Genomic DNA, 10,922 nt, shown 5'->3' with positions numbered 1-10,922 from the left:
TTGAATGATGATCACTCCAATATTGATCAAGCCTCGAAATAATGATCATTGTCATGGAAGCATCTACTAGGAATTTAAACTAATAGAGAGATTTCTCCGGCTCCTACAGTTGGACTTGATGTAGGCAATTCCCAATATGACTCATTCTCATACTCTAAGGTAAAAAGACGTCCAAAGCCTTCCTATGTGCATCTATCCCGTGCTAGCTTTTTCTATTTCATTTGTACATGCTGTAGAGATGAAAATTAGCAATGGAAGAGTGTAGGCCCTTAAGGGCATCTGCGTCTTTGTCCCTCCCTTCTATTGATCAGTGCATCTGTGTCATGTATCTCATCCTCGCTTTCTTCCTCGCTTAGATCTCTAGAGTCTTCCCTAGATTCATTGTCGTTTCAGAGCTTGGCCATGGGTATAACAAATTCTATAGAGGTTGACCATCTACTTGCGACTCGCCCTCGCCCTCGCCCTCGCCATAGCCATAGCCATGGCCTCCTCCCTACCCTGTGACTCCCCTCTTCTTGTCCCATCAACTTCTCCTTCATTAGCCAGTTCTTCCCCACCTTCGACCTCTCTCTCGCCTGCAACTATTGCTGCTCGTCCACCTTCAACACCTTCGGTATTTGCTCACCCTGTACCTTCGCTCATCCAGCTGCTTCGAGCTCCCCAACAATTTATTATCCAGGCTTGCTTTGCCTCCTTCCAGTCCAATGGTGTCGCCAACTGAATCCCTTCAGCAGTGCAAGTTATTTTCTCAATGGTCTACCTTCATCACCAGCCCCCTCCTTTACTGTGGCATCCAGACAGCTAGCGATTGGAAGCAGAAAGTGGGCATCCCCACTGTGGATAGCTTGTGCAATGGTGACCTCTTGGACCTTGCTGTTTGCTAGGTCCGCACCACGGAGGCCACTGCTACGATTGCAAAAGAGACCCACCTTCGACAGAATAACGTTAGCTGCCTCTACTCAGAGTGATTTATGCTGTGGGTATCGTAAACTCTTTGGGTCCGACCAATTTTGGGACGGCAACTTACCTTCTAGCGTAAAGTCATCTGCGAGTAATTCTTTTAAATGTTACATTGAAATCGCTTGACAAATAAATGATCACGAGAAGGGAGGCGATCACTGTCTTAGAGTTCGCCTAGCTAGTGCATGATAAGCATGGGAACATGGCAACCAAGATGAGCAATGGAGGATGTGTGGGTCGACAAGGAATGCCGGAAATGATATGAAGAGCTCTCTACAGAGGGTAGCAGTGAGGCTTATGCGTGATGGCTAAAGCTTCTTTAAACTTCCATGATTACCTTCTCGTCATAACCTCGATCGTTCGAGGCACTAAATACAGTCACTCACTTGCTCTTTGGCCCCTGAGATCACGCTCACCGTCCTGTTGCAATCTTGTTGTAAATACAGTCACTCACTTGCTCCCCTTGAGATCACGCTCACCGTCCTCTAGCAATCTTGAGATCACGCTCACCGTCCTCTAGCAATCTTGTTGTAAATACAGTCACTCACTTGCTCCCCTTGAGATCACGCTCACCGTCCTCTAGCAATCTTGTTGTAAATACAGTCACTCACTTGCTCCCCTTGAGATCACGCTCACCGTCCTGTTGCAATCTTGTTGTAAATACAGTCACTCACTTGCTCCCCTTGAGATCACGCTCACCGTCCTCTAGCAATCTTGTTGTAAATACAGTCACTCACTTGCTCCCCTTGAGATCACGCTCACCGTCCTCTAGCAATCTTGTTGCCATGGCGTCCAAGTAATCCATTGATCAATCAACCCATCGGTTGAATCAGATCCTACACACTATATCATATCGGATATAAATGATGAAGAACATTAAAGCTAAAAGATAGCACAAATTCATGAAGATTAACGAAAAGCAAGGATGGACGAAAAGTAGACTCAAATTTGGGAAAGTGTGTTTCTAGCCCTTGAGATCGATCCAAGATCAAAGTCTTACAATCGAACACGTGGCTAAAGGAGAGCTCAATATAGATCCAACTTTAAAATTCGTGAGAAGCACTTAGATATTGAGATTTATAAATAAAATCAGAAGTTGGAATGAAAGGTATCAACGTCCATTTAAAGTAAAGGAATTGTGAAGTCAATAGGTGCAAGATGACCGTGGGATGGGGGGAGCGGACCGCAAAGGGACGACGGACATAGGACTATCTTTTCAAACGACACAAGGAAAGTAATAGATAGATATGGTGCTAAGGATCGATGTTGGTTGCAGAGATCTCAATTACTACGTTCTCACATACACACTTCAACCTATCTATCTTCTATCACAGATTATAGATGCAGTTTTTGTAACCTGTGGATTATCGCAACGACTGCTCTTGCCCATGACGACTAATATCGATGTATCCCTTGCCCCTGAGTTTCATCTCGCCGTCCTCATCCCCATCTCCCGTCTCCCAGCTTCCTCTCCTTCACTTTCCGTTCCTCCTCTCCCGTCCAGGTAAGCCATTCTATCGTCTTTTTGTGACTCCATTCTTGGAAGTCCTTTTTGCCCTAGTTGTTGTAGCTTTGTTCTAATTACTCGGGGGTTTCCTCGTCGCAATTCTCGAATTGGGTCGTGATTATTTCCTTCTTTTGTAGGGATGATCGGATTGGGTTGTGTTGTAGTTCCGACTGCCATGCTACTGCCGCGGCTTCGGAGGTTTCCTTTGCCTTAGGCGACTCCGGCTGCACAGAAACGGAGATGCTAGCAGTCGAGCAACTCGTGCAGCTTAAGGAAATTCGGCTTCTTCGGTGCGCACAGTCCCCGGGGGTTGACAGCCTTACGGCTTCTTGCGCGACGGAACGATCGTTCAATAACAAGGCACGCAGCTGTGAACCCTCTCCCACGGCTTCCTCTTCTGCAATTGCCATGACAGGTCGTTGGGTGTCGAAGCAAATGACCGATGTGGAGATGAGCGAGGATTTCAAGTATGAAAACTCCTTGGATTTAGATTTTGACGAACGGGTGAGGCCTCGGTCTAGGCCAGTGACCGATCTCTATATAGTGGGAGGAGATGAATCGTTCGTTGTTTTAAAAAGGCCCCACAGCAAACGGAAAAGGAAGCGTGAATCTTCACTATAGTCGATAAATCGAGCACCTGCGCCTCTAATTCCGTTTATATGATACGAACAGTACTCGGTCTGATGAAGCTTTTTGTTCAAGGGAGCATTACAGACAATTTGCCAAGTTGAACGGCTACTACGGCCCAATTCTATGACTCCTTCCTCTTACCGTGCAGGATGGAATCTTGCACTACGTAGCTTGAAGTTAGTGTCGACCTGATTTCTGTTTGAAAACTGTGGATATTAAGCTTACAGCTATCTTTCGGGGACAGATCTTGCACTTCGTAGGAAGCATCTCGAGATGATCTGGACATCTTTGTTCTTTGTAACCATACTGCTGAAAATTAAACTGTTTTTGAAAGTGGAAATGTTACACAGCCCAAACTGTCATCATGAAAGGGCTACATAGCCCAGTTCTGCAACAAGTCCTCTATCGATTAACATCCTGCAGTTGTGAAAGTTGTTTCAAGTTTTTTAACGCATTTCTCTTGTTGTCGACTCCCTTATGACTTAAACTCGCATGGTTGCGATGAGTGGATAGATATTTAAACGTGAAGTTGTCGTCTTCATTCATTTTGTGAATGTTTGTTGCTCCATATACATAATAGGACAAGGAAATGTGAGGCGAGTTAAACAAGTACGATACAACATAGTAAACCGTAAAAGTGTGTACAAAACCAGCTTGATACACGCTGTACTCAAAGCTTTGACATTTATGTATACTGGTTCTACCGTCATAAGTTGTCGCTTACAAACTTGCTTGAAAACCGAGGAATTTAAAGCGAAAGTGTATTTTTGTGTTTATTGCCCATATTCAATAACTAATGTATGACATACACGGATTACAAAGACGTTACTAAAATGGGATACGCGTCCAAAGCTAAGTCTAGTACTTTCAAAAGAATTTGATTCGAAACTCATGCAAGGGATACGCATGTAACTCTATAGTACAACGTTTAAAGTAAGTAATTGGAATTGCTAGCACAAGTGCTTATTGTTATGGCTTTTCCTTGTTAGAGTTTTAGCAATCGGATGTTCATTCTAATATCCTAAATTATAAGAGTTGGAAAAACTGATAATTACAATTGTCATGAATGAAGATGGTGTTTTTGGATATGTAGTGTGAGTGTGTCAATGGAACCATTAAAATTAAAAACTCTCTTAGTGCTTGATCAGAGGGAGTTGTTGTAAATTTGATAATACATTTGCAAAATAAGAAATATTAGTGTATAAGTTCTATCGAGAATGTTAAGCATTTAGTATATCTGTCAGTATATATATCAGTATTACGTTGGTATTTATATGTTTAGTTTGTAGTTTGGTATAACAATGTCGATATTTTAGCAAGTATTACCATCACTATGAATAGTACTATATTTTGATGAAGACATCAACGCTTTTCTTGGTATAACTTGTGAGTAACTAAAACCGTGTTGTTCATTCTTCTACCTCTCTCCTTACCTTCCTACCTGTCTACCCCTCGATCCCCTTCCCTCTCTCAGAGCGAACTTCTCCCCTACCCTCCTAATACTTCGAGTTACCTTTTGAAAGTAGATTGAAGTTTTCTTTCCAATTTGGACGCAAGTTGAGAGAGAGAGAGAGAGAGAGAGAGAGAGAGAGAGAGAGAGAGAGAGAGAGAGAGAGAGAGAGAGAGAGAGAGAGAGAGAGAGATGGGGACAAAGTTGAGTGTATTGTTTGCATTTGATGGCTTTAATTCCTTGGCTTTGACCCAACATATAATCTATCTATCTATCCATCTATCTATCTGTCTACCTATCTATATATCTATGTACATGTTTGCCTATCTATCTATGTCTATGTCTATATCTATATCTATATCTATATGTACATCTATATCCATGCTGAATTTTTAGGGTGAACGCTCACTCAATAGAGAATCTAGAAGCTTCTCCAAGTGTGGGGGGCTACCATTCAAAGCTTCAAGGTTGATAAATTTGCCAGAAAATTAACATGGGATTCTCATATGAGGTTTGAATTCAGCAAACATATTGAAGCCTTGAAAATGGTAGCATCAGCTAGTATTTGTAACTCTACCCTAGGAAAGTTTCGTCCAATGACACATACTTCCATAACTATGTTTCCCTCTTAAAAACTACCCTGTCTATGTGTGTGTGTGTGTGCGCGCGTGTGCGTATGCGTGTACGCATGTGTGCGTTTGTGTGTATTTTAGCTTACCAATTTTTTTCTGGATAGTTCTCTGGTAATATAAAGCACTCAAAGTTTTCACTCAAAAAAAAGTGTGTGTGTGTGTGTGTGCACGTGCGTGTGTGTGTATTTTAGCTTACCTCTTTTTTTCTAGATAGTTCTCTTGTAATATAAAGCACCAAAGTTTTCACTTAAAAAAATGTGTGTGTGTGTGTGTGTGTGTGTGAGAGAGAGAGAGAGAGAGAGAGAGAGAGAGAGAGAGAGAGAATATTCACACACACACACACACACACTTACTTTTTTGTTTTGTGTGGAACTCACACACACACACACAGAGGCAACGAGTAGAGCCGATTATTATCTAGGTGTTGGTTCACACACACACACACACACACACACACACATACACAGAGGCAATGAGTAGAATTGATTATTATCTAGGTGTTGGTTCGCAATCATTTGCAATGGATAGCCTTGATCACCTTGATAAGAGCGTTCCCAACTAGATGTGTGATTGGCAAAGCTCATGTAGATCATCTAGGTTTTGTGTTCCTATTATATATTTAGGCAAACGCATGATCAAGTGTAGCCAATTGCAAAATAATGTTTGGGACATTTTTTGAGTCGTGCTGCAACACATTTGTGGGTGGGATTTCAAATTTGTGGCAGACTGGCACTATCACCGGGTCTTTGCCTAGCATATTGATTACCACACCAGCGTAATGATTAGACACAACCTGTCAGAACTTACTGTGCAGACCTTGACACACAATACTCAAGGCCTTAACTCCATGGACATATGTCCATTCTAAACATGGTGTAGAGCTCAACATGCGAAACTCCAAGGTGTTACTCCATGGGGGCCTTAGTCCATGGGCATAAAACCATTATAAACACGGTGTAGAGCATGGCATACACCACTCCATGCCTTTACTATAGAGGAATACAAGAATACATGCCTTTACTGGGACAACAATGTAGTGTATGACATGTGGTGACCTAGTGGGATGCCCACATTGGTTCTTGTGCACCATTACTGCGCTAGCTTCTTGCTAGCATATAGTTCTATGACCACTGCACTTGTTTAAAAAAAGAGATACTTTAGCACTTTTAAGGCTATTAAAAACCAACGTGGTGGTCTTGGGAGAAATTGTTATGGCTATTTTGGTGCAAAGAAGTAAATCAACCATTTTATCTTACGATGTATCAACCTTCCCTTGAAAATCATTGTCCAAAATTAGATTTTTTGTGCTTGGTTGCATAAAACAAAATTCTAGAGCTCAATGCTATCTTGAGGGCCCCCAACCTACATATCAGCATAGCACATAATGGTGCCTGAATAGATCTCATTGACCATTGGGAGGGCTAATAGATATGCCAACCTAGCAGCCCAAGTAGCACCCCAACCATGGAAGTGGTGGTTCAAATGCACTTTTAGCACTATTTGATCAGTTTTTGCGCACTTTTTAGAGAACTTTTTACCTATTTAGAGGCTATTTAGAGCATGCTCATAATTGCATAGGGACTAAAACAAAGTGAAAATAATAATCACACAGAGACTTTATATTGAAAAATAGACTATCACATGCATTCAAAGGTATATTAAAAATCCTGTAGCACCCCAAAGTGGCATACTCTACTATGAAATCATAGTCTACTATAAAAGTTTTATTACAACAATCTAAGAAGTTTCACCATGTAGCACTTGTTGACAGTGTGATAAAAAAGAAACGTGTTTGTATTATTACAAAATTTGTAAATATTACAAAAATTTAGTAGCCTCACTAAAAGGCACAGGCCATTTTTCAACAAAAATATCGACCTTTTTTACACTAAAAAGTTTTTTTTTAACGGGCACAAAAGTCACTATTTACGTCGCGATTAACATCGAAAAAGAAATGTCGCTATATAAGCATTGCTATATAGCGACTCTGGTAAACATCGCTATATCAAGACATTGGTAAAGCGTCGCTATATAGCGACCCTTAACAGAACTTTAAAAAACATTAGTGGGGCTAAACAAGGCCACAACAACCCTTGTTTTGCCCCACTAATGTTTTTTTTTTTTGCATTACAAAATAATGTTTACAAGCACACAGGCGAGATAAAACTCTCAACCCTTGTTTGTTACAAAATTTCCCTTGTGAAAGGGGTGATACAAAATCGCTCATACGAGCCGAGAGATAGAAGCATATACATGTCAAAGTATATACAACCTTATTTGTTACAAAATTTCCGTTTCGAAAAAAGGGTGATACAAACTCACTCAAACGAGCCGACATACAAAAGCATATACATGCCAAAGTATATACAAACTACTACTACTAATACTACTACTACTGCTGCTCATTCGAATCATCATCATCATGGTTGCGTTGGCCTGATCCCTGGCCCTCGTGAGCTACGCCTGAATCCCTAGCACTCATCGAAGCCGTGTAATCCAAATCCCTCCTCGTCATCATTGCTCACCTCTGCTGATGGGACGTTCAAGCTTGCACCCTAAGAGTAAAACCATATTAATTGGAAATTAGATTGGAACTTAAAGAATAAAACAATTTAAAAAGTGAGATTACAAGTAGGATTAGACTTATACTGAGCAAGCAGCCACTTCAGTCCAATTGATTGTCGCTCCCAGCACATCCATCTCAATAAACCATGGTTTTGCTCCTATGCCAAATGCGCATCTCATCTCTTTGTCTATGGAAAGGCGACCCATCGCAGCTTGCTATGGGCCCAAATTACGAGAGTTCGATAAAGTGCATGCAATCTCCAATAAAACAAATAGAACAATAAATTAAATGAGACGAAGTAGACTTACCACCCATGCCTGGAATGCCAACTGTCCGCCACTACTGAGGTGCGAAGCACCTATGGTGTCCAATCATCTCCTCACAACCCTCCTTTGATTGTTAAACTTTTGGGGTTGTTCCCTATACTCCTTCTTCAAAAAATTCTAGTCAACTTTGTCTACCCAGCTGGGTTTAGTCTTCCCCTTTGCGATGGAAGTTCGCAAGGTTGACCTACAATGCTTCAAGACAGCACACATGCGCTCTCCCATGTAATCCTCATTGAACTCCCAATTTGGGGGGTTAGGGTATTGTATTTTCAATCCCTCGATGACTGACTTCTTCTTTTCGTCATCCTGGTATCACTCGTCAGTAGCTATGCCACTCTTGAAGTGGTGGCTCATCAACCGCCTCATGGTGGTTAGCACTTTTGAGCCCTTTTTATTTTCTATTATCTCTCCACTCCTAGTGACTTCATAGTTTAGGTCCTCGGGCAGGAAATGAGGAGTCATGGGAGTGGCAGTAGCAGAGCTAGAGAGAGGGGTGTTACTGTGAGTGCTTATGGAGCGAGGAGTAGCAGAGGGAGTTGGAGTAGGAGAGGGCAAGGGACCTTACTGGTACTCGGTCTCATGACCAAGTGGAGACCTATAGGGATGTGAGTGTGCTGACTCGTCTACATCCCCTGAGTTAGCAACATTGACCCTTCCTACTCTTTCTTCCCTTGCGATGGGTACGCCCCCTTAGTCAAAGGGGCTAGAGGGGATGGCTGTCAAGTAGGTCCAGCTACTAGTGTAGGAGAGGGAATTGCTGAGGTCCTTTGGGATAGCAAAGAGAAGAATCTCATTACCTCCACATCACTCATCTGTGCGACAAACTTGTCAGGACTCTCGACAAAGCCATGGGCTGCTAGCAAAGGAGTTTGTCGAGGGGTAGTCGCAGTGCTAGGCATGAGAGGAGTCGGGGTAGGGAAGGTCACAGGAGTAGGCCCATGAGGAGTAGATTGAGTGGAATCAATGTCCTCTAGAGAGTACAGATCATGATGTCTCCTCCTATGAGGGGTTCTGTACTCATTGGACATGCGGCGTGATCCCATGTCTAATTTGGGGGGATTGGACAAACGTAGACACAAGCACAAAACAAAAACAACCACGAGCAGGTAAGATGCGAAAAGACAATTAATTACTTAAGATAGTTATGAAATTCAAACTCAAATTCAATTTGATAAAACTATGAAAAGACAATTAATTACCTAAGAAAATTATGAAAGGACATCAATCGAGAAAGGACAATTATGAAAGGACAAATATTTACTTAAGACAATTATGAAAAGCCAATTTTGAAAGGACAAATATTTATGAAAGACAAGTGGAATCCAAGAAGGTTTTCATATATAAAAAATATCTCAAAAAATACTATTGTTAAACAAGAGTTCTCACATACAAAAAGAGAGTGCAAAATCTGTCTCCAAAACTATGCTTTAGCAAAATCTGTCTCCAAAAGAGACATTCTCTAAAAATGCAAAAATAGTGGAGGAGGTCTACTGCTCTACGTTACTGTCCGAGGTACTTTCCTCCTCCGAGCTACTAGGCGGGTCACTCAGGACCTCATCTTCCATTTCTTCTAATATGAGGTCATAATCTATAGAGATTACATACTTGCAGCCCATGAAGACATGTACACAACCCATTGTGTCCTTTATACATTCATCTTTGGTGCTCTAGCAATCGTGGCAGTCTCTCCAAAACCTACGGAGATCTTGTAGGTTGTGTCGTGCATTCCTCAATCATCCCTGCTCCATGCGCCTTCAGTGACAACCCCACCCAAGTGCACACACTTGGACGTTATACTTCACCCAGTCTGTATCGTGTGCATTCTTCTCTACTACATGTAACAGCAGAGATGAGATGTCTCGAATCACTCCAACATGGGGAACTGGGTTGGGGTTTTAAGAGGACAGTTGTGGGTGAGGGCGTGGTTGTTCCATTTAGAATCTGTTTGAAAAAAAAGAACCCAATATAGCTAAGGAGCAAAAGAAAAAATAGGAAAAGGTTCTTGAGAAAAAGATAGCCTGACATTGAGAAAGCATTTATAGACTCCTACATTCTTTGAATTTGAGAGATGGAAGTCTGTATATGCTTGCTCAATGTCTAGATGTTGAAGCTTCATGTGGGTGGAAAGGAGAGAAAGAAAGAGAGGAAAAGAGAGCAAAAGAGAGGAAAAAAGAGAGGACAAGAGAGGGGCAAAGAGAGGGGAAAAGAGAGGAAAAGAGAGGAGAAAAGAGGAGAAAAAAGAGAGAAGAAGAGAGGAGAAAAGAGAGAAAAAGAGAGGAAAAAAGAGAAGGGAAGAGAGGAAAAAAGAGATGAAAAAGGAGGGAAAAAGAGAGGAAAAGAGAGAGGAAAAAGGAGGGGAAAATAGAGGAAAAAAGAGGAGAAAAAAGGGGAAAAAAGAGAGGGGAAAAGAGAGGAAAAAGAGGAGAAAAAAGAGAGAAGAACAGAAGAAAAAAGAGAGAAAAAGAGAGGAAAAAAGAGAAGGAAAGAGAGGATGAAAAAAGAGAGAAAAGCGGATGAAAGAGAGGGGGAAAGAGAGGAAAAAGAGGGGAAAATAAGAAAAGAGAGTAAAAAGGAGAGGGGAAAATGAAAAAAAGAGAGAAAGCATATGCTTATGCTTATGCATGAGCATATGATCATATGCTCATGCATAAGCATAAGCATAAGCAAATGCATATGCTTATGAAAAGAGAGAAAAGAGGACGAAAGAGGGGAAAAGAGAGGAAAAAAGAAGAGAAGGAAGAGATTGAAAGGGAGGAAGAGAGAAGAAAAAAGAGAGGGGAGAAGGAGAAAAGGGCAAAAAATGAGAGAAAGCATATGCTTATGCTTATGCATGAGCATATGCTCATGCATA

At 41.6% G+C, this 10,922-nt stretch overlaps 1 protein-coding gene across 1 annotated transcript; it reads left to right on the top strand.

Annotated features, from left to right (window-relative positions):
- The first annotated feature begins 2,240 nt into the window (after positions 1 to 2,240).
- On the top strand, positions 2,241 to 3,512 carry LOC147898241 (uncharacterized). Its single transcript, XM_087379816.1, has 2 exons — positions 2,241 to 2,464; positions 2,605 to 3,512. The coding sequence occupies exons 1-2, from the start codon at positions 2,349 to 2,351 to the stop codon at positions 3,086 to 3,088; spliced, it is 600 nt and encodes a 199-aa protein (XP_087235942.1). The 5' UTR covers positions 2,241 to 2,348; the 3' UTR covers positions 3,089 to 3,512.
- The last annotated feature ends 7,410 nt before the right edge of the window (positions 3,513 to 10,922 follow it).

This window comes from Dipteris shenzhenensis, chromosome 9 (assembly GCF_047967505.1).
Source record: "Dipteris shenzhenensis isolate YYH24624 ecotype China chromosome 9, Dip_SZ_1.0, whole genome shotgun sequence".
Taxonomy (NCBI): domain Eukaryota; kingdom Viridiplantae; phylum Streptophyta; class Polypodiopsida; order Gleicheniales; family Dipteridaceae; genus Dipteris; species Dipteris shenzhenensis.
The sequence above is the reverse complement of the archived record's forward strand: the minus strand, read 5'-3'. Positions and strand labels throughout refer to the sequence as shown.

Coding starts and splice junctions, on each gene's coding strand:
- LOC147898241 (XM_087379816.1), top strand. CDS start 2,349: ATGACGACTAATATCGATGTATCCCTTGCCCCTGAGTTTCATCTCGCC. Junction 2,465..2,604: donor GTTCCTCCTCTCCCGTCCAG/GTAAGCCATTCT, acceptor CTTCTTTTGTAG/GGATGATCGGATTGGGTTGT.